The 23,680-nt window shown below is 38.4% G+C and overlaps 4 protein-coding genes across 11 annotated transcripts in view; 3 read left to right on the top strand and 1 right to left on the bottom strand.

Annotated features, from left to right (window-relative positions):
• The window catches only part of LOC105167561 (secretory carrier-associated membrane protein 1-like), an 11,099-nt gene extending 9,074 nt beyond the window's left edge, over window positions 1–2,025 (top strand). For both annotated transcript variants that reach the window (XM_020695687.1, XM_020695689.1), the window contains exons 8-13: window positions 1–144; window positions 371–416; window positions 503–570; window positions 805–853; window positions 1,595–1,660; window positions 1,748–2,025. The exon at window positions 1–144 is cut by the window's left edge and continues 64 nt beyond it. In XM_020695687.1, the coding sequence (XP_020551346.1) occupies window positions 1–144; window positions 371–416; window positions 503–570; window positions 805–853; window positions 1,595–1,660; window positions 1,748–1,834 (460 nt within the window). In that variant the 3' untranslated portion in view covers window positions 1,835–2,025. The remainder of the gene's footprint in view (window positions 145–370; window positions 417–502; window positions 571–804; window positions 854–1,594; window positions 1,661–1,747) is intronic.
• Window positions 4,243–7,816, top strand: LOC105167369 (pentatricopeptide repeat-containing protein At1g73710). The gene has a single exon (XM_011087056.2). The coding sequence runs from the start codon at window positions 4,576–4,578 to the stop codon at window positions 7,567–7,569; it is 2,994 nt and encodes a 997-aa protein (XP_011085358.1). The 5' UTR covers window positions 4,243–4,575; the 3' UTR covers window positions 7,570–7,816.
• On the bottom strand, window positions 9,496–12,908 carry LOC105167368 (pentatricopeptide repeat-containing protein At1g03540). 7 transcript variants are annotated; one of them, XM_020695699.1, is made up of 5 exons: window positions 11,033–12,908; window positions 10,748–10,926; window positions 10,508–10,576; window positions 9,734–9,855; window positions 9,496–9,557 (listed from the first exon to the last, which is right to left on the bottom strand). In XM_020695699.1, exon 1 carries the CDS (start codon window positions 12,897–12,899, stop codon window positions 11,067–11,069), a length of 1,833 nt encoding a protein of 610 aa, XP_020551358.1. In that variant the 5' UTR covers window positions 12,900–12,908; the 3' UTR covers window positions 9,496–9,557; window positions 9,734–9,855; window positions 10,508–10,576; window positions 10,748–10,926; window positions 11,033–11,066. The 7 variants fall into 7 exon arrangements, with proteins under 7 accessions (XP_020551358.1, XP_020551360.1, XP_020551357.1 ...); XM_020695701.1 differs by having other exon boundaries at window positions 10,508–10,554; XM_020695698.1 differs by having other exon boundaries at window positions 10,508–10,926.
• On the top strand, window positions 18,340–21,674 carry LOC105167367 (lanC-like protein GCL2). The gene is made up of 6 exons (XM_011087053.2): window positions 18,340–18,748; window positions 19,293–19,471; window positions 20,070–20,181; window positions 20,264–20,380; window positions 20,475–20,792; window positions 21,228–21,674. Exons 1-6 carry the CDS (start codon window positions 18,545–18,547, stop codon window positions 21,564–21,566), a joined length of 1,269 nt encoding a protein of 422 aa, XP_011085355.1. The 5' UTR covers window positions 18,340–18,544; the 3' UTR covers window positions 21,567–21,674.

Genomic DNA, 23,680 nt, shown 5'->3' with positions numbered 1-23,680 from the left:
CCTTGTTGAGCTCAAGGATGTTAACAGATTTCAGGTTTGTCTTTGTGTAGGTCCAATAATCTGGTTTCTCGCTATCATCTACTTCATGTCTGGTGTTCCAGGAGCCTATGTGTTATGGTACCGTCCTCTTTATCGTGCAACGAGGTACCTAAAAATATAGCTTCCTTCTCCTTTATGCTCTCATTTCATTTATATTTTGGGAGGGTGACTTGGTCCAAAGTTTCTTAGCTAGTATCAAAGTCGTGGTGTCCTTAAAGGACTACTATGTGAACAAGGTATTCTTTTTTGTTACTCTTTTGCAATCACACATTCTAAATTTGATTACAGCTACTGTATTTGCATTATTTCGATCTACATATGTCATTTACAGGACTGATAGTGCTCTTAACTTTGGGTGGTTCTTCTTGACTTACTCGGTAAGCATATGAGGACTTAATTTCTTCTGATTGTCCTCAACATTTAAGGTGTTTGACGAATTTGCTTCTGTATTTTGCTTGTGCAGTTTCATATTGGTTTCTGCGTCTTCGCGACTATTGCTCCTCCAATAATTTTTAAGGGGAACTCTTTGACGTGAGTTTTTTATTTTTATGTTTGCTTGAACAGGATCTTGCTTAACTGTTATCACTGTGTTTACTTAATTATCAATAAGACAAAGAATAGAAACATGAAAAATGTGCACGAGGAAAGAACATATATTCATTGAGGGCCACAGTTATTAAGAAAAGGAAATGTGAAAAGATTGATGTTATCCTTGACACTGTGATATTGTTTTACTGATGCTTGGTCAATTTGTTTGATTGGCAGTGGAATCTTGCCCGCAATTGACCTATTAACTGGAAAGGCTATGGTTGGGGTAAGGCTGTCAAGATTCATGTAGTATTTGACCTTTTCGTTGGTTCATTGGACATGTTGAACTAGTGAAACTTGCTCTTATTACTTCTGATTGGCATATGCACTATTAACTCTTTTTGGAATGAAAAAATGCAAAAGAAATGATAAATATAAAAAGAGATAATTAAAGTACCCTCCCCTAAGGTTTGTTACTGTTATACAAAGGTCCACTATTGTTTGGGAAGTTACAACTAGTACTCCTGATCGATGTTTTCTTCCAACAAATAGTACTCATAATGTCTGCTTCCATCCAATAAATAGATCCATCCATTAATTCACAGAAGTTGCTGACATAAATAAAAAAAAATGGAAATCTATATTTTTTTCTAATTGACTTGTTGTAGATCAAACAAATATTTTTTTGACTAAACCACTCTTATACATTTTCACCCTTATAAAGATAGTTTGATCTACAATTATACCGAAAGTCCTGGGTTGGGGGGGAGGGTAATTTATCCCAAATAAAAATGGTAGTGCTAGTTTTGGAATCAATAAAGATGATAACGCATGCAAGATATGTTTGACAGAGTTCACCTTCTCTTGGTGTCTACTTGAAACTCTTGTTTCACAGCACAGTAGTAACATTCTTATAGATCAGTAAGCCTGGATTTTACACTCTTACTCCTTGGTGTGTTATACATGCTTATCTTTATCATTGTTTCGGATGATTTAGACCTTTGCGATGTTCTTGTCTTCGTTGCAGATATTTTATCTTATTGGATTTGCGTTATTCTGCATAGAATCATTGATTAGCATATGGGTGATTCAGGTTAAATACTCACTGATACTTGTTATTTCATATTATAGGTGTTTCACTTTATTTAAATGTCTCTTTCCCATTTTAAATGATTTGCAGCAAGTTTACATGTACTTCAGAGGAAGCGGAAAAGCTGCAGAAATGAAGAGAGAGGCAACAAGACAAACTATGATGGCAGCATTATGACACGACGATGCTGAAACCTATATGTTTGTTGAATTCATTGCTTATTCTTTTCTTCATTTATTACATGTGTAATACCATAATCGATCTTGGTGAATATATAATCAGAACATTATGGTTTTGAGTTGGAGACGACTCGGTTTCCTTGAATTTTTGGGCATTGATTTTTGCTTGTTAACTTATAACTTTTCTCATGCTCGAATTCCATCACAAGTTTCCTCCCTCAATCTTGAACATGATTCCGTTGTCCACGCCAGGGAGATTTAAATCGAAATATCACTACATATTGTTGCATTTGTTCTTCTGCTTAATTACTGTGTAAATAACTTCACTCTCTTATTATTTAGGAAAGGGATAATTACATTAACACCTTGGTTTATTTACACAAATTATTTTTTGGGGGTGGATGTGTAATTTATTAAAAAGTTATGGATACTTTGGATAAATGATGATATTTCTGATGTGTGTATAATTTTTAAACGGCAAGGGTAATTTATATAAATAATCCATACGTCAGGAATTTAGGTGTAATTATTCCTTTAGAAAATATCAAGATGGTGGTTTTTGCTCCTTTTGATTATGTAGTTTCTGTACTTCTTTGTTTTTTTTTTAATTTAATTTTTCGTTGGTTCGCACAGATGATATTTTATTTAGGCACGTGCTTTAAGCTTGAGGCTTGTTACCATTGGCGGACTGTTAGCTAGTGTATATCATCTTAGCAATTGGGTGTGGTGGATTTTGGTGAGATAGATGCAGGGAAAGCAATATATATGAAATACAAAACAAAAAGTTCAAATCTGTAAAGTATGTCATTTCCTTTAAGTAGTTCTTCTATTTAAATTCCAAGATGTAAACATAGTGTAAATGTCCACGGAAAAAACCCATAAGTCTTGTGAATTCTTATCAAGAAAATTGCCTTTCAAAGCATATGAATTTATCCATCTTTTATTGAAAATTCTATTGTATTTTGTATTATACTTATTAAATGCATAGTACGCACACATAAACTATATTATCTATTTATTTAAAGAAAGATCTTATACAATGATGTATATACATTATTTTTCTCTTTGATCTTCCATTAAGCTTTTGATGAGACTAAACATAGAATTACAAGTAAGGGAAGTTTTGTGCGGATTTTCCAAATTCAACAACAAAAATTTCTTCAGATCTTAAGATTATTTTAATAATTTATTCGTCCAGAAAAGAGAGAAAAAAAAATAAAAGAACAATCTATCAAGGTTGAATACACTTTGCAGACTCAATTGTTGTTGAGGTTGCATTCTCCCTCTAAACTAACTCGTGTAATATTAAGTCCTCTACTACTAAATATTTGGATAAAATTGCCCTTATATTCTATATAACTGTAGTACAAAGAGTTTTTCTTTTTATTATTTGCATCTTAAATATAATTAATTTTTTTCTTATTCGGAAGAAACACATTTAGTGACATCAATTTCATTACAAAAATCAATATGAATCATTAGGAATATCATATTTATTGTGAATCTATTATATTAATATATTACTTTACTTTTGATATAATTTTATCAAATATTTTTCTGTACTAAAGTATAATAAGAACTATATAACTATTCATGGCATGGAAAGCAACTGTCCAATTAATCAATTTAAGGGAGGTAGTGCTATACTATTAGTTTATGGAGTAAATGTTACCTCAATAATAATTGAGACGGGGCAATGTGTATTTAATCCAATTCAATGTGAACGGATAAAACTGTCCACTACTTTTACAAAATCCAGCAGTTGTAACTTAATGATTAAGGCGCAGTTTGGCTGAGTGGTTACATTACTGATTATGAAATTATTAATTATACCATAATTTATTTAAAAAGTATTATAACGTTTGGATTCTCAATTTCATAATTAGTTAGAAAAAAATGCAGGCAACCCCTTCGTGATATCGCAAATGAGCAAATTACACCTTTATGAAAAAATATATAGCGATTTACCTACATATATTTTTTAAAATAGAAGAATTTACTCTCTTATGATTTTTAAAATGAAGCAATTTACCTCCCTGTATAAGGAGGTAAATTGCTTCATTTTAAAAAGTAGAGGGAGATAAATTTAATTGAAGGTGAACCTAAAGAGTCATACACAAATCATTATGAAAGTGATAAAATTAAATTTATTATAATTATTTGAAATGCATTTGGATAACATCCTTTTTCGATTGGATATGGCTTCGACTATTCCCACAGCCTGCCAAATAGTTAATCATAGACATATTTTAGTGAATGGTTTTCTAAACGAAAATCTGACAAAAAATTGTATTTGACGTACCAATTTGAACCGAGTTGGAACGACATAAATTATATTAAAATTGAATCCAATATTGATGAATGAATAGAATTTTACGGGCTAAGCCATTAAAATCTCGATTTCAATAAAATCTGAGGAAGAAAAAGAAAAGAAGAAACACTTTATTCTCTTTGCAGCTCTTGGCTATATTTCATACTCGCAATCGAGCAGACTCCAAACTGTTTCCCCTCGATAAAAAGCAGGTATTAGAGACTGAGAGCAATGATGAATATTCTTTGAAAGCTAGGGCTTCATTTGCAGCTTTCGCATTTCCCGCAGTTGGAGGGATTGAAGTATAGAGAAGTTCTAGCTTCTTCAGTATCTCAGGTATAAGTGAAAGCCACCGTTTCTGCAACTAATTCATTCCTCTGTGAGAGAAGTTCCGCTGCCAGTATTAGAATAAAAAATAAGACTTAAAAATGATGTTGCAGACCTGCGTTGGTTCTTCCACAGAGCTCAGATTTGCAGCTCGAGCTTACATCGGTTCACCTTCATCATGTAAGCATCAAACCCTTTCCTCTATTTCTAATTCTAAGCTTTTTCTGGGGTTCAAGTCACGCAGTAATCCCCTGGCTTTGGATAGTTTTAAAAAACACACGACAAATTCACATGCCCAGAAGAAAAGTCCCAGCAAAGATGGGTATTCTGTGGGGTTTAAGCTTCATTGTCATTCAAAGATTGTAACTTTACCCAGTAAGAACGTGAATAAGGGTAAAAAAAAGAAGTATGGAGGCATTTTGCCTTCGGTTTTGCGTGCTTTGGAGGCGGAGAAGGATGTTGAGAAGGCTCTTGATGTGTACTATGGGAAGCTCAGTCCCAAAGAGCAGACAGTGATTCTCAAAGAGCAACGTAAGTGGGATAAGGTTGTGAGGGTTTTTGAGTGGTTCAAGTCACAGAAAGATTATGTACCCAATGTCATACACTATAATGTTGTGCTTCGGGCACTGGGTAGAGCTTGGAGATGGGATGAGTTGAGGCTCTGTTGGATTGAAATGGCAAAAAAGGGGGTCTTGCCCACAAATAACACGTATTCAATGCTAGTAGATGTTTATGGAAAAGCGGGGCTGGTGAAGGAGGCGCTTTTGTGGATTAAACATATGAAGTTGAGAGGGATTTTTCCGGATGAAGTCACAATGTCTACCGTTGTTAAGGTCTTGAAGGATGCAGGGGAATATGATAGGGCTGACAGGTTCTATAAGGATTGGTGTTTTGGGAAAATTGAACTGGAAGATCTTGATTTGGATAACATGGGTGATGAACAAGCTATTAGTTTTAAACAGTTTTTGTTGAGTGAGCTTTTTCGAACTGGGGTAAGGTCACATTCTTTGGCGGATTTCAGGCATATGGAAAGTTCCGTGAGAAAACCACATCTCACTGCTACTTATAATACTCTTATAGACTTGTATGGAAAAGCAGGTCGCTTGAAGGATGCTGCAGATGTTTTTGCTGATATGTTGAAGGCTGGTGTGGCACTGGATACCTTTACATTCAATACCATGATTTTTATTTGTGGTAGTCAGGGTTATTTGTCTGAGGCTGAGGCTTTGCTTAACAAAATGGAGGAAAGGGGGATTCCTCCTGATACAAAGACTTACAACATTTTTCTTTCACTATATGCTGATATGGGGAAGATGGATGAAGTTCTTCAGTGCTATAGGAATATTAGAGAGGCAGGTCTTTTTCCCGATGATGTAACCTATAGAACTGTCCTTAAAATACTGAGTGAAAGAAATATGGTTGAGGAGGTGGAGGTTGTGATTCAAGAAATGGAGAAGTTGGAGAAGCACATTGATGAAAGCTCTCTTCCATTACTTGCTAAGATGTATGTTACTGCAGGATTGTCTGAACGGGCAAAGCTCCTGGTTGAGAAGTTGCAATCATATGGTGGGTTTTCATCACAGACATATGCTGCTATGATAGATGTATATGCAGAGAAGGGACTTTGGGCTGAAGCTGAAGCTTTATTCTACACTAACAGGGATGCCTGTGAACAGAAAAAGGATGTTTTGGAGTACAATGTCATGATCAAAGCTTATGGTAAGGCTGCACTATATGACAAAGCTGTCTCACTCTTCAGGGGTATGAGGAATCAAGGGACATGGCCAGACAAGTGCACATATAACTCCCTTATCCAAATGTTGGCTGGAGGCAATTTAGCAGATAATGCAGGACACCTTTTGGCTGAAATGCAGGAAGCAGGGTTTAAACCTTCATGTTCAACCTTCTCAGCTGTTATTGCTAGTTTTGCAAAGACAAAGAGGCTCTCTGATGCAGTTGATGTGTTCCAAGAAATGTTACAAGCAGATGTAAAGCCAAATGAATTTGTTTATGGGTTGTTAATTGATGCGTTTGCAGAGGATGGCAAACTTGAAGAAGCAAAGCACTATTTCCATGTCATGGAAGATTCTGGGATTTCGGCAAACCAGATAATTTTAACTTCCATGATTAAGGCATATGGTAAAATTGGGTCGGTGGAAGGAGCAAAGCAACTATATGAGAAGATGAAGACGTTGGACGGCGGTCCTGATGTTGTGGCATCCAATAGTATGCTTAATATATATGCTGAATTCGGAATGTTGTCTGAAGCAAAAGCCATATTTGATTCTTTGAGACAGAAAGATTGCGCTGATGGGGTTACATTTGCAACCATGATGTATGTTTATAAGAACATGGGCATGCTTGATGAGGCGATTGAAGTTGCAGAAGAGATGAAACAGTCTGGTTTAGTGAGAGATTGTGTAACTTATAATAAAGTGATGGCATGCTATGCCACCAATGGGCAACTAGTTGAGTGTGGTGAATTGCTGCATGAAATGGTAGTTAAGAAGAAGCTTTCGCCAGATGGGGGGACCTTTAAAGTACTATTTACTGTGTTAAAGAAGGGAGGCATAGCAGCTGAAGCCGTACGACAGCTACAATCATCTTTCCAGGATGGGAGACCCTTTGCTATGCAAGCAGTGATAACCTCTGTTTTCTCCATAGTAGGCCTGCATGCATATGCCCTTGAATCTTGTGGAACCTTCAGAAAGGAAGATGTAGGGTTTAGTTCCTTTGCTTATAATGCTGCAATTCGCGCTTACGTAGCTTATGGCAAGATTGATGAGGCGTTGAACATGTTCATGAAAATGCAAGATGAAGGGCTTGAGCCTGATATTGTTACCTTAATCAATCTTGTAAATTGTTATGGAAAGGCTGGCATGGTTGAAGGGGTGAAGCGCATACACAGCCAATTAAAATATGGAGCAGTTGAGCCAAATGAATCATTGTATAAGGCTGTCATTGAAGCTTATAAGAATGCGAACAGGCATGAACTTGCTGAATTGGTCAGTCAAGAGATGAAATTTGCTTCTGAAGCACAACAGTTTACAGATTCTGAAACTGAAGATCCTGATGAAACCTCTCTACCTCAATGAATAACCATCATGTAGGCATAGAAGTAACTCGAAGTGCAAAATCACATTACGGGTGAAGGTTCGTCGGTCTTCAGCAAATACAGACTACTGTACATTGAGAAAGAAGTTCACGTTATTGTGACATTGTAGAAGATTCTTATGCAAATATTAAGTCTCTCCAACTGATTTTAATAAACAAAGAGAATACTGTAGATTGACAAGAAAAGCAAACAATTTCGTAACAGTAAAGACAACAAATTTGCAATCATTTGTGTTTGTTGTGTATCCTATTAATTTTCATGTGCTGGACCTCTAGATGTAAATTCATGAGGTAAAAAAGGATCTTGGTTTGATAAATAAAGAAACAAGAAAAAAGCTTGTAAATTCAGGAATCTTGCTATTCATTGTTTTTCATTCAAGTTCTAATGCTAGTGTTCCATTCCCATATCCTGTGGTGTTCAACTCTCAAGGTAGCCACCTCTTTCAGATTATAAGCTCATCTTCCATCTCACCTTTTTGGGTCAGTGATATAAAAAGATGACTCCATGTGAAATCTGAATGCTGCAACAGACTGTTCTCCACAAAGCAGGGCAGGTGCAGAACCACTTCGAACTCATTTCATTTGTGACAACAAAGAAGTAATTGGATGAGATTCATTACAATGTTGTTTCTTTCAGTGCTTTGGTTGGGCCACAAACTTGAGCATATGTTGGACAGGAGACATGAATGATGGAGATTGGAGGGAGAGGAGGAAATTGGATCATGGAAAGGATGAAAACACAAAAGTTCAGGTACTAAGGCCAGGTCAAACCAAGGATAATCATGACAGCTTAATGGAAATTTCTAAAGTTACCATAACAATATGATAAAACAGAAATCCATGTTTCAAACTTAATGATGACATGGCCTCTGATGATGAATCTCCTTAGGACGATAAAGTGACAAGTTTTTGGCAGGATTGAGCTGTCAAAAGATTGAACTCAAGGTAAGTGATCTAAATTCTGAGTTTTATTCTCCTTTTCCCTATGCTTACTTTAAAATTAGTGGTACATGTAAATCATGAAGTTTGGTATTCCAGATCCTGGAAATATATGTACTGTCTGAAACAACTCCATTTTGAATTGCTTTCATCATTCATCGAGTAGATAAATACACGCTTATTTTCTTAAAAATTAACCAACTTTCAATAATCTGCTCTTGTTTCTGGTCAAATGTGGAATAGGATGAAATCTTCCAGAGATTTAAATGAAAATGTGAAAATGCAACATATGTAGCTAGGTTTTGTAAACACTTTCGTGAAAAAAGTGAAAAATAAATAAAAGCTAAATTGGGGAATGGCTAGAAAATTTCCCAAATCTTGTTCAATAAAGAGTCAAATGCAATTTCTAGCTCAATAAAAAAACTTAAATGAAGTTTAAACAGTACTTGTTCGGCTCTGCTCGTTGTTTACACCCCAGATATAAATAACAAACTAGTGGGAGTTTCAAAAGAGCTACAAATATAAGAAAGTGAAGAAAGAAACAACAAATAAAAGTAAAGGTTCTGAAGCACAATTAACACAACACAACAAACCTGCTCAATTCACATTTTCTCCATGCCATCACCATAAAGAATTTGCCACAGAAGGGGTCTATCCAGCAACATATTTCCATATATGATAAATATGGCAAATGCAGGCAGTTGTTCTCCTTCATAACATTACCAATATCTTGATATCAACAAGGAGAACCAAATAATAAAGCATCCTGCAGCATGAGTGAGTCTGCCAGGTGCCAGCCAACAGAAGTTGATAACTCAAACATCACAAAAGCACTTTTTCAGAGCCAAAAACTAAAAATTACTTTTCAAAGGCTCTCCCATATTTCAGGTGGGACAATCACAGAACATTTTTCTGATACAACAAATTTTCCACAGAATTATGTATTCCAAGCTTTTTCTTGATCCTGGATCCAAACAAGCAAAGTTGCCAACCAAGTTGGAGATTTATTCTACAGGACATTCTTTTGCATCTGCACAGGAGTGGAACCAAAGATTACAATCCCTTATTCCCAGATAGTACACCGACAAGATCGGCAACAAGGTAAGAAAAAGCTAGAATTTGCAAACCCCAAATTGAAGTTCATAGAAGAAAGACAATATATATCAGAGGGAGAAGAATATTCAATAAGAAATTAGTAATACTGACGAGGATCTGCATTCCGATTGGAAGGCCAGTCCTTGGCGTTTGCAGATTCGTTGTGAGCTACCCAGCCATGGCTACGAAGGCACTTCCAGACCAGCTGACTCTTCAGCAGAGCATCTGTAACTCTGGAATCACAGTTGAAATCATTATTAGTTAAAGTTTGATATCTCTGAACTTGTTGAAAGATATTAGTTCTACAGTATGTAAAGATAAGATAATCAAGATCAATAAACTGACGCCTACACTGACCCGTTGCATGGCAAATGTGCCATTTGAGTGCTGTGAATATTGATAGATCATATATCTAGAAAGCGCATACATAAAACAGGTGTTCCCAACTCAGTGCGAATGTCATGAGCAGATCAGGTGATCCCAACTCAGTGCGAATGTCATGAGCAGATCGTTATTATAACTTAAGAGCAGCTAACTGAATTGCAGCTGAGTAATGTAAATAAAAAATGCATGCATCAATCTGACTAAATCATCTTATCTAGAGAAAATTTCAGCGAGCTTTGATCCTTTTCCAAAGACGTAGTCCACAGAGAAATGTTTTTCAACAACATTCTACTGTAGAGTAAAGACTTCCAGGTGTCAATTGTCACGTACGTTACTGTCTACGACCTTATATCAGTCAAACTGAAGACAAGCTTGCCAATCATGGAAGTAACAAATGTTGAGAGGGGGAGAAACCAACCAGAACATTAGGAAAAATCTGCCAAAAAATCAAACTCAAAATGATAAATCATAAGCAAAGAGCAGCAGGGATCTTTTCCTCACATTTAACAAGCTTCTTCTGTGATGAAAACGGAATCTCTTTATCTCCCCTTCGTACACATGGAAAAGGAACTAAGAAAAAGAGCAAGCAACAAAGGTAGATAACATGTTTAAAGTTAATAAACAAAAACCTGTATAACACCTTCGTTTCTCCAGGTTAGTGAGAAAAGTATAACACAAATAAGATCATTTTTAAGGCATGTATTTGACCCGCTTAAGAATCACACTAGCATCTCGGCATACCTGTAATTGAAGAGCAAAAGAGAAGAATTTTGTTTAACACTTGTATTAATTTGGCGGCCGCAGGGAAAAAATGTCCTGGCAGATTCAATAGCAGCAACAAGAGACAACAGGTATGCTATGCCTTATCTCCATTGTAGATCATAGCACTGCTATTCCTCAATCGATATGCCTGGCTCTCTCTAAAAGAATTCAGTTACATGAGAAAAATAAAAACAAAAGCCTAAGGCTACTATCATAATATAGAAAGCAATAGAAAAATATAAATTTAGCAAATTGTTTACTCACCATTCATACATCTCTGTAGGAGTATCTGGAGAATTCACACAAAGCAAAGGTTCAAGTTGCTATTATCAATCCAGCTCTTTCCAGGCAGCTTTTTCACCCCTCTCTTCTGCATTTGGTTCCAAATTTTATGAGAATCTTTCCACCGTCCAACTGCTCTATACACGTTAGCTAGAAGTACATAACTTAAGTGATAATCAGGTTTCAGTTCTATCATTTTCTTAGCAATGCGTTCAGCAACAGTAGGATTGGTAGTGGTGGCACAAGCACCAAGCAGAGCAGCCCAAAGAGAAGGATTATTTCTGAATTCTGATTTGACAATCAAGTCTTCAGCTTCTTCTATCTTGCCAGCCCGACCTAGAAGATCAACCATACAACTGTAATGTTCACTTCCAGCTTTTAATCCATAGTCATTGTACATCGAGATGAAGTACTTTCGCCCCTGGTCAACCAAACCACTGTGGCTACAAGCAAAGAGAACTTCAATAAAACTTATATAGTCAGGTTTAACTCTCTCTTGAATCATCTGATCGAAAATCCTAACAGCTTCTCTGCCTCTTCCATTCTGAGCAAATCCACCAATCATTGAGTTCCAAGTAATCAAGTTTTTAACAGGCATCTTCAAGAAAATCCTGTAAGCGAAATCAACACAGCCACATTTGGCATATAAATCAACCAAGGCTGATTCCACCACAACATCCCTCCAACTACCTCTCTTCAAGTATTGGCAGTGTACCTCCTTTCCAAGTTTCTCTGCAGCCAAACCAGCACAGGCCCGTAGAACAGTCCCAAAACTGTAAAGGTCCTTCTCAATATTTCTGAATAACTCAATAACCACTTGAAATTCACCCTTCCGACAATAGCCACCAAGCAAAGCACACCATGAAACTGAGTTCTTCCTCTCCATTCTATCAAAAACACGTTGCGACTCCTCTACCATTCCAAACTTGGCGTACATATCCACTAAACTACTATCAACGAACACATTCCCATGAAACCCCCCAGTAACTACCTGAGCGTGCACTTCTTTTCCTTGCTTCAACCTTTCTAAATTTCCCAAAGCCGTCAAAGCACTCCCAAATGTGAACCAATCCGGGAAAAACCCATGCTTCCTACACATCAAATAGAACATCCCAAGAGCATGCCGGTACAAATCACACCTCGTGAGCGCAGAAATCACAGAGGTACAGCAAACAGCATCTGGTTCAAGCATCTCATCGAACAGCTGGCGGCATTCGCTCGGCGCACTACTCCTCCCGTACATATCAATCAGAGCAGCCACAATCACCTCATTAGACTCAAATCCACATCTCACGACAACTCCATGTAAGCATTTCCCTATTTTGAACTCCCCAACCTCCGAACACGCCTTGATCACCGCAGACAAAGTAAACGCATTCGGCTCAATGTCAAATCCCAACATCTCAAGATACAATTCAATCGCGTTCCGGGGTCTTCCCACCCGAATGTACCCAGATATTATCGAGCTCCAAGAAACTACATCCTTATAACGCAACCCGTCAAACAATTTCCGAGTGTCATTAAAATCTGAGCCCAGCTTGAAGTACAGCGCTAAAAGGCTGTTGCCCACGAAACGGTCGGTTTCCAGGCCGGACTTAACGAGGTGACAGTGGAGCTGGAGGCCGACGGTGAAGTGAAGTGATTTCGTGCAGGCATGCACAACGGTGGCATATATAATTGGCTTCGAAACGGCATTTCGTGTGGAGTTTATGGAGCTGAGGAGCAAGATGGCGTCGGAGACTGAGCCTGCTCTGCAGAGCTGAATGATCTGGGATGCTGTGGAGTGATAGTGTTTGCAATGTGTTTGTGAGAGAGATGTGTAATTGCGTTTGAAGAAGAGCTTCATCATAACTGTCAACAAGATTTCTTCCTTTTGGATTTTAGCGACTTTATAGCTTTTCCGTTTGTTTCTTTTTTGTTAAATCTCAAAATATTTTTATTCCAAATTCGTTTTTATTTTTTATTCTAACTAACATATAAAAAAAACTTTTCTTAATTAAAATAAATAAATATAATCATACACATAATGATTAATGAAATAGAGAATGATGAGCATGGCCCAAAATGGATTGGCCCAAGACGCTAGGCCCAGACACATGCCCGCCAGCCCAAGAAAGGGTCAGCCCGCTTAGGTCGATAGGCTTGATCCAAGGAGGGGGCACCTTACGATTTGGTTTGACCTAAGGGAGATACCCGCTAGGGTCTGCCCAAAGGGGGGCCCTTGGCCCAAGAAATCAGCCTAGTACGAAAGCCCTCAAAGCTAGCTCGAAAAAATGTTGGTGCCCTCAAGAAGTTGTACTCTTCATCTTAAAAGGACTCCTAACCAAACTAGGAGTCTGCACGAAGGAGTTCCTCTTCATTCGAAAACTTACTGCTTAGGAAACGGATAAGGAGGAAACTTAGCCACGAACCCTGCCTCTCTCATTGGCTATCTGGATCCCCCTCAACAAGACTCCTAAAACAAGGGAATCCTCCTTTATAGATAAGAGAGGTACCCCTCACAGAGAGCCCCCCTCCCTTTTTCTCTCACACTCGAGAATATCTCTTGCCATTACTCTGCTACTTTTCGTGCTCTTACATACGAAATTCTCACTTTTATCATAATTTCTCTCATAATTCATTTTTGTATTTATCTATTCTTAAATTTGGGACTAACTTAAGTACCAGAGTGCTAATTTTTTATTTTGCAAGTCCTCTTTCTCAAAAGCTTTCACTAATTTGGCCCAAATCCGATATCAAGACCCAAAGTTTGTGGAAAATTGAGTTAAAGGCGTGAGACATCATGGAGACCCTAGCAATTCGGCTAACAAGTAGAACACCGTGGAGGCACCCAACAACAATCAGCTTCTGCATGTTGTTGCAGTCTAACACTGATGGGAGGGTCCACCCTATTCTTCCCAGCTCCATTGCTGTCTCCTAAAGTGACCGAGTCGTTGGCTGATCCTCCAAGGCGAAGTACCTCCTCTGACACCACATCAGGCGAACCTTTCGCAGCCTTGTTGGGCGCGATCCAACAGGTTGTTGCAGCAGCCGTGCTGGAGCAGATAAGGATACTAGCCCCTGCTCATCCAACCCCCACGCTGGAAGTAAGCACCCTTTAAGAAGGAATAGAAGAAACTCCCCCAAGAGAAGGCGTCGCTGTAGTAGGAGCCCCCCTTACTGGGTAATAGGGGTTCCCTCCAGCAAATCCACCAAAGGTCCCCCAATAATGGCTGGCCTATTTGGAGTGTCTTCAAAAAGACCTCCAAGACGTGTAGCATTAGATAGTGGAAATTCCAGGAGAAGAATTGCAAGGTGTCCCCTTCACAGACGTTTTGATGGCGGACGAGCTCTCTGTCAATTATCGTACTCCTGTTATTGCTGAGTACGATGGGTCAATTGACTCCCAGGATCACTTTTCGCGTTTTGAGAACACAGCCAAAAAGAAAGTAAATTATTGCATCCCTATTTCCAATGGGGAAAAATAGAGCAAAACCAGAAAGTAAATTGTTTTAAAGACAGGAGGAAGGGGTCAAATTACGTCTTTGTTTTTTCTTCCCCACAAGCAGGGTCTTCCTTCTCATTCTCAGCCTAGTTTTCCAGGGCGGGGGCATTTGTGTAGCTTTTAGGGGGTCCTACACCGGCGGCCAGGGGGGTGTCTCTTTCCTTCGGCTCCTCACTTGGGATGTCCCTACTATAGGAACAATTGCTGCTTCGGGGGAGGGGACTCCTCACTTCAGCCTCGACCTCCCCCAACATGTGGTTTGAGTCTTCTTCTGTAAAGTCCTCCACGAGTCAGTTCAAGGTAAAGAATAATTGAGATTTACCATATGATGAAAAAGAAACAACTTGATTCAGGGGGAGGCTTCCGCTTATTGGGACTGGAGATTCAGCGAAGGGGTGTGGGGCATTATCCATGGCGGTCCCAAGACCAAGAAAAGAAGGCTCTTCCCTAGTTGGGGGGTACCCTTGATCTAAGAATTGTTCTTTGCAAGCTACAAATGCATGCTCAAAATAGGACCCCGCTATTTTTCCACCTTTTGCTGGTACTCCATGGACTTCTTAAAATCACCAAGGCGGCTCGCCCAGTAAGCCTCCCAATAATGTTGACCTTCCTCAATATCAGGAAAATCTAGCACAGCCTTTTGTCAGCAACTTTTTGATGACCCCCTCATGACCAACAACTTCTTTTTGCAGTCTCTTCAGATTTTTCTCCAATTGCTGGCAACAGCTGGTGGTCTTGTTCTTTGCCTCCTTTAATTTGACATTCTCAATACCCAAGTGTCCACCCTCTCCTCTAATTTTCGTCTCTGAGCCTCACTTTGGGGATGGGAGGGGTCTCCTAGGATCGGGAAAATAATTCATCACATACGGAGACTGCCTGCAAATGAATAAAACATCAAGAAGTATTTCAAAGAGAGAAAAATAACCAAATCACGAGGACGTATCTTAATCAAATATGAAAAGACTATCCCCTCAAGCACCTCCCAAGACATGGGGGCCAAGAGGTGTCTATCCCCAAAAGTCAATACCCTCCTCATAATTTCGGCCACCAAAAAGGAGTTCCTTCCTCTCTCCTACTCTAAAGATTGGTGAATATGCAGGCCGTTCGAGGAAGCTTGAGAAGACTTGAGGGGAACACCCCTCTTATCCTTGAAAGAAAGAAGGGGGGAGGTCCAAAAGAAGGCTTTGTGGAGCTAATAGGGTAAGTACCTAAGGAACTCATTCTAGCTTTTTCAGAAGAACCTCCAGGCATAACCCCAGGAGAAGGAGAGGCGAGTTGATTTCCCTTAGACTCGCTAGATGCAGGGGTCCCCCTAGGAGATCTGGAGGGAGGGGTCCCTCCAGTGCGACCCCCGAAAGCGTGATCATGCATCAGTTTGCTATACATGATGTTCTCTGCCAAGAATGAAGAATACAGTTATCATCATGAATAAACAAAATAGTTAAGCACAAAAAGAAATATAAAATACCCAAGGAGTCCTCCAAAGGGTACACCCAAGGACTCAAGCCAAAATGCTCCAGAAGTCTTTCATCAATCATGAACCAACAATCATAAGGGCTCTCGTTCAGACTTGACAACAAGGAAGATAGGGCAACGATCCTTGGCCCCACATTCACAAAAGGAGGAGCCTCTTGTGTCCAACGATCTCGAAAGGTCCAGGGCTGAGGGGCAAGACAAAAAAGAAGCTATTCTTCCAATGCTTTAGAGCATTGGGGGCAAGCAAGAAGGACACCTCCAGCTGGGACATGAATTGAAAAAACCCATATTGGCACGTTTTAACTGGAAGCACCGAGTAAAAATACTAGCAGTAATAGGGGCACCATAGAATCAGAAAATCATATAAAAACTAGCCAAAATCCTAAACGAGTTGGGGACCAATTGGTTCAAGAGCACTTGGAAAAAGCGAGCTACATCAGCATAAAAAGAAGAAATGGGAAAATGCAAATCTGACCTCAATTGAATAAAAAAAAACACAAGCAATTCGAAGGGGGAGAATGGGGGCGACTAGTGGGGGAGGGAGTATAAATAGTGAAAGAGGGGGAATATGAAATTCGCCTATCACTTGATCAACGACGGAAGTCTTAAAACTGGAGGACCCCCAATCCACTAGCGATTAAGGCACATCCTTCTCCTCTTCCTTGGGAGAAGGCCCTTCCCCTTCATTCCCCCTTATCTCCTCTTCTTTGGCTTTCTCATCTATTAAATAGAGACCACCGCCTACCACAGACTCCACCTCAGGCCACTTGGGAACTTAGACGAGCTAGGGCCCATTCTCCTTGAAGTGGCCTCTGAGGGGTTATCGCCTGGGAAGGTCTCCCCGAGAAAGCAGATAGATTCATCCGAACAAGCCATCAAAGGAAATCCAAAAGAAAAATATGTAAAAGAAGGGAATACTTATAGTATTTTAAACGAAACCCTTGTTCTTCAACATAACCGCTCCTTATTGGGTGGTTATTTGATAGCTCAGGCATTGGAGGAGGCGGTTATCAAACGCCCCCTTGCAACAAGCAATCATGATGGCTCGGAGTAGTCCTAGCCATCATTCCCTCATTGACAAGAGGACAGACTCAAAGCCCCAGACTTCAAACAAAAGCAGGAGGGGGGAACAAAGTTCGAGAATTGAGGAAGGAGGAGCCCCCATCAGATACAACAAGGACTCTTACTCTAAAAAGGAGTTGGAGAAACACTTCCTCAATTGGGGTTGGGGGGGGGGGGGGAAAAAAATAATGCATATGGCCCAAAGAAGTCTGCCCCAAGGAAGAATAAGATAGCCTAAGAGTCTCCCCCCATCAACCCGACAACCTATGAAGGGGACAACAATTCAAGAGATCTGCAGATTTGGCCCAAGAATATGGCCCAAACAAGAGATGATCGGCCCAAGGCCCATGTTCAGTCATCCCACGTAGCATACACTTGGATCGCCAAGTGTGCCTCTTAACCAACATGGGGTACACGAGGCAAGAAAGGTTTCCTCAAAGCCTTGGACTCCTAGCTTAGAAGGACTCATTGCTGGTTAGGAGCCCTCGTTGGTGAAGAATTCTCCTCAGATTGGAGATAGACTTTCATCAACAAGATTAGAAGAGGATAAGAACAAATTAAGGTTTATCTACACAACCTTTATTCATTATTTCTGAAGATAGAGGAAACATGCATAATCCCACCGAAGGGAGACACTTCCTTATAAATGTGGTCCCTGGGCAGGGGACACCTTCCAAACTCTGAAATATTGCTGTCAATTTTTACGTTGCACTCCAATTGCACTCTTAACATGAATTCTCTCGCGGAGTTGATAATCATATCTTAATTTCTCATTGTGATTTACTTTTTGCAATTATTTTCTCTTAAAATTGATACTAACTTGAGCGTCAGAGTGCTAATATATTTTTTGCAGGTTCCGTTTCTCAAGTGCTTTTACTTATTAATCCGAGTCCATCACCAAAGTACAAACTTGTTAGACTCGTGCTATTTTCACAAGCATCACTATCAATAAATAAAAGATAAATTAAAACACACATATTATATGTTTTCATAAAATATAAATAAATATTTAAATATATAACGATAAAAAAAAAAGAAAGCCACTCCATTTGAAATGGATTCAAATCTATTCCTACAACCAAAAAATGAAACAAACAAAACAACTCCATTTTTCTAATAATTTATTTTGTTATTTTTTTTATCCAATTTATATATATATATATAAATTAGTAATTAATTTTTAAAAATTTAATATTAATTGTGCAGCACTTTTGAGCGTCAACGAAATAATTACCCTTCGTGAATTCAAACCCGCTCCATTAGGGATGAGTTCGGATCTTTGGCATCTCTCCAGGCGCCACGTTCACGTACTCATAGTTCTCTTGATTCTCACGTGTCAGTTTGTTACATCTTTTTCTCTTCCCTCTGTTCGTCGACCGCCCTCTCATCAATTACTCGATCCCTTCAACTTTTCATTCCCCCTGAAAATATATACTACGATTAATAAATACGGAAAAGATCAAGAACGGGCAATGGCGGACCGTTGCTTCCCAAATGTGATGCCGGATTTTGTACCCGAAAGTCCGAAAATAAGCGATGAAGAAGCCAAAGAAAAACATGAGGGAGATGAAATTCTACCGCAAGGCACTCAGGATTCACTGTTGAAGCTCCTCTCTCTGCCTCACTCCGCTCTCTCTCAGAAGCTCCAACGGGCGGCCCTCGACCTCAAAGAAACTGTAATATTGCCATTTGCTGCCCCTCCCCCCAATTATTTTGCTTTAGTTTAGCAAAGGGTATGATGCGAAAGTGTTTTTTAGTGCTTGTTAATGATGTTTTCTGCATGTAAGTGTGTATTGTTTATAATTCACTCTGTTCTTCCAAAATGTGGTAGGTGGTGTTATTAGAATAATCACAATTAGGAACCCTCGTTTAACCATATTGATGATTGCGAATGTATTTAGACACAAATCCCGAAAACTTTATAAGGATAATCCCTAGGGTACAAATTCATACTGCGTAATATTTGGCATTAGATTATTTGCTCATGTAGATTATAGAACTTTACAAAGTTGTAATATTCGTTATGGTGTTTATAGCTCTAAGTTTATATACTTGAGATAAATTCAAATTGTTGGATTGACAGTTGCTCTGATTGGATTACTTTTTGGTGCATGATCGTGTATAGAAGTTGCCCTCAGAGAAAACCAAGTCATAGTGAATTGTGAGAAAATCTTTTCTTAATATTAGTTTGGTATGAAATTGTGTTGTTTCTGTGAATAGATTGTGGTGGAGACGTGGGGGGCTACAGGGCAACGTGTGGAAGATTTTACTCTATATACCGGTACACTGGGCACTGCTTTCATACTCTTTAAATCTTTTCAAGTGGCGGGCAACAAGAATGATTTGAGCCTTTGCTTGGAGATTGTTAAGGCCTGTGACTCATCTTCTGCTTCATCCAGGTCTTGCCGTGTCTCTTCTTCACATATATCAAGTACACATTGAGTCTTTGTAAACTTCCATTTTCGAGTGCTCTTGGTTTTAATTTAGCAATGCGATTGTGTGTTGTATTGAGTTTAATGTTCTATTTAAGTTTTATTGTATATTTCCAAAAGACTAGGGAATTGAAGCCTTGCACAAATTTGAATACATATAATACTATGCTTCGGACTGCAAATGAAAGTTATCTGTTTCGGAGTTACTAGTGACGAGGGAAATCTGTGCACAGTTGTTACTAGTTAGAGTACAAACATACAAGTAAGTATTCTCAGCATGTAGTATGAGTTCCTGTAGTACTTTTTAACTTTTCTGTCCTTGAAGAAACTAAAAAAATCTAAGATCGAATAGAAGTGAGAAAATGAGATGCAATTAGGACATTGCACATTATGCTAACAAGTTTTGAGTTTTTGGGATTTCCTATGCTCACTTAAGAGTTTATGAATGAGCATACTGCATAACTAATAAATGAATAGAACTGGATCATAGAGTATGAACTGGTGATTCATGTAATTGTCAAGTATAGTTGGAATTCGGCATCTTATAGATAGAAGCTGATGTCAGGGATGTGACTTTTATATGTGGGAGAGCTGGGGTATGTGCACTGGGAGCTGTGGTTGCAAAGTATATCGGTGATGATAATTTGCTTCAGCATTATTTGGCCCAATTTAAAGAGGTAAAATTTCCCTATGCACTCACTAGATTTTTAAATTGTGATACCGCTACAACTAAATGAAAGAACTTGCTTTTGGAAATAGATAAGGCTGTCAAAGGATCATCCGGATGAGTTATTATATGGTAGAGCTGGATACCTGTGGACTTGTTTATTTCTGAACAAGCATCTGGGGAAGGAGACAATTCCCTCAACCTCCACGGTACGCATGTCTTGAAAAAAAAAAAAAAAGCCTTTTTAGTGTATATAGATTCAAAAAGCTTATTTTTCTAAATCAAATTCCACATGGTTCTCAGGGTGCTATTGTGAGAGAAGTTATTTCTAAAGGAAGAAAACTAGGTGAAGCCGGAGGAAGCCCCTTGATGTTTGAATGGTATGGTGAGAGGTACTGGGGTGCAGCCCATGGGTTGGCTGGAATTTCCCATGTTCTGATGGAGTTTGAACTGACATCAGACGAGCGTGAAGATGTCAAGGGAACTCTTAGATACATGATGAAAAATCGTTTCCCCAGCGGGAATTACCCTGCGAGTGAAGAAGATAAGAAAAGAGATGTTCTTGTGCACTGGTGTCATGGTGCTCCTGGAATTGCCCTCACACTCATCAAAGCTGCTGAGGTGATTTCTTTAACTGCTGCCCTCCTCATGTTGTCCATTGTACTCTTTTATTGTGACTGGAAATTTAACCATAAAGCTCTGGGACTTCAGACTTATTTGAAATTATGGATGTGTGGGAATTTGTGTATGTACATTTCCTTGGATCTTTGAACTCCTTAGTCAACTTGTCACATCATTTATGCGGTTCATTTTTTCCCTCACGTTGTAAAGATAATGGTAATTGAACAGACGGAAAATAAATAAATTGCAAATTTAGAAGCTCTTAATTTTGTCAGCTTCTGCTCATTACACTGGTTAAGAGCGAATTAGAGTAAACTGAACATTGTTAAAATCTGCTTTTTGGATTTTGTCTTCAGCATCTATCTCATTAATTGTCTCACCAACATCATTTACTGTTTTGGCTGACAAATTCTCCAAAAAAATCACCAAATTCAGGTATTTGGAGATAAAGAGTTTCTAGAAGCTGCTATGGATGCGGCAGAGGTAGTTTGGAACCGTGGACTTCTGAAACGAGTCGGGATTTGTCATGGCATCAGTGGAAATGCCTACGTCTTCCTCTCTCTTTATCGACTAACTGGCATCGTCGAGTATTTATATAGAGCAAAGGCTTTTGCATGCTTTTTGCTTGATAGAGCTCACATGCTTATGTCAACAGGAGACCTGCATGGAGGAGATAACCCTTCTTCCCTGTTTGAAGGCATTGGGGGAATGGCACATCTTTTTCTTGACATGGTTCAACCGAAGAACGCTAGATTTCCTGCTTATGAACTCTAATCTATGCATAGACATGTAAAATTTGTAAAGATGTCTCTTTCGTTTAGGTTCTGGGTGTATTTAAGTACAATTACTTTGAAAATCTGATATCTCTTGTGTTTTCGCGACCATTATATCTTCGTTTTGCTTTGCTGTTCAGCAGAAGTGTTGCAGCACCCTTCTGCAATAGAATAAGTCAGATAACAAAGTTGAGCATTGAGGTATTTCCTGTTCTTCTACTGTTGTTGTTGTTGTTTGCATTAGAGTTGAAGAATCTTGCATGATTAGTACAAACATGACTACAGAAACTTGTAAAAGCAGCAAGATAGAGGAAAAAAACGTAGCAGATGAACTGTCGAAACGTCCGGTTGACACGCAGAATAACTTGGCTCTGGGGCTCTTTCAACCCCTGTCCAGAACTTCGAGATGGTCATTGTGCAGCTACTTCCTCTTCAGCTGACAAGTGCTTATGGAGCTGGTTGCAAAAGTAAATCAAGGTGATTCCACAAGATAATTAATGCAAGCACATGTAGATTGACTAATAACTCTGTTAGAGTCGGAAGCTATAGCCATTGGAATTATGCTCGGGGCACTTGGTTTTGCTCGGAACTCTCTGAGGACAGCTCTTTCTTGTTCAGCATCGATGATGCTTCACCATGTTCGATTTCCGGAGAAGTCTGTGCCAAGAACCTGGAAATGGTTCTAGATGTCAGCCGACGACACAATATTCAATAGAATATCAATTGGATTGAGAATGTCTCAGGAGACAAGAATACATGAAAAAACTTCAAGATAACAACTTTACTAGTTCAGAATGTAGCCCGAGTCCAGCTCACCAATCTCCTCCTTTTCCCACGACGTTAAAAAGAGGTTTCATTGCATACTAGAATAGTCCTCAAGGGAGAAAGTGAAATGTCTGATCTTAACAGACTATTTCGTTTATCACAAAACACCAGGGGTGCCCATGGTTCCAATTGAATTTATCTAGTTTTAAGTTGAATTGGATTTAATATTGTTTACTGTGTACTGTAGTCAATATGATTTTGTTTAAATAAATTTAAATAGATTATAGGTTCTAAATGAAATCTAATGGGTGCTATCCCAGTTTTTCATGTTTAATTTTTTATTACTGAATCAAAAATTACTTTTAATAATATAATAAAATTAATAAAAGGTATCAGTAAAATTATGAGTTCAGTACAAGTTGTATTTTATTAAATTAGCTGAATTTAATTAAATTCTATTCCACTATGAGTTTTTAGGTGGGTTAGTGATTGATGGGTTTTAAACGGATCCAATTCATTGTATATTAATTTAATGTTATGTTATTGCTGATCAAGGTTTTTTTTTAAGATAAAAGGTAAATTTCATTAAAATGTTCAACGTAATGTACAACAAGAGCACAGGCTACCAAGGAACTTTTCACAATCTAAAGACAGAGATAACTTCTAAATGGATTTATGATGGTTCTTAAATGGATTTAATTGCTTAAATAATTGTTGATTTAGCTGTACTATATATCACTAACTACTTCTACATTTTTAACTTTTAATTATTTTTGGAGAAACGAAAGGAGAGTAAAGATTTTATAAAATAGAAAAAACTTGCAATTCATATGTGACCATGTAAAATTCTTTTTCTTTTTCTTTAATAAGTCGACAGATACAACTATTTTATGAATTTCAATCAACATATCAAATATAGCTGATAATAATTTATAATGAACTAGCGTGTATGATTAATATAGACTGAACAGAGAAAAATTGCACGAAGTCGTTGGACCTAAAGCTTTTGGGCCGAATTTTTTGCAAGCCTAAGAAAGGGTACTTGTAAAAATTAGATTAGCACTCCGACAATCAAGTCAGTAAATGATTATGTTGAGTTACAAATTTAGCGTATTGAATTCGTCTGCTTTTCTTTTTGTATGCCCCTAAGGTGACTGTGGTGCTGGGGGACATGTCTTCCCATCCTCAAGTTACACCAGAGTTAATTATTTTTTTATTATAAAAAAAAATTATTTTATCATAATTATTTTTAAATATATAACAAAAACATGACGAGTCGCGATTTGAAATCGCGACTCGTCATTAAATTAATGCCAGAAAATGCAAAATTTACCAAGTCTGGAAAAAAAA

Source organism: Sesamum indicum, linkage group LG8 (genome assembly GCF_000512975.1).
Source record: "Sesamum indicum cultivar Zhongzhi No. 13 linkage group LG8, S_indicum_v1.0, whole genome shotgun sequence".
Taxonomy (NCBI): domain Eukaryota; kingdom Viridiplantae; phylum Streptophyta; class Magnoliopsida; order Lamiales; family Pedaliaceae; genus Sesamum; species Sesamum indicum.
This window is presented reverse-complemented; position numbering and strand designations above follow the sequence as displayed.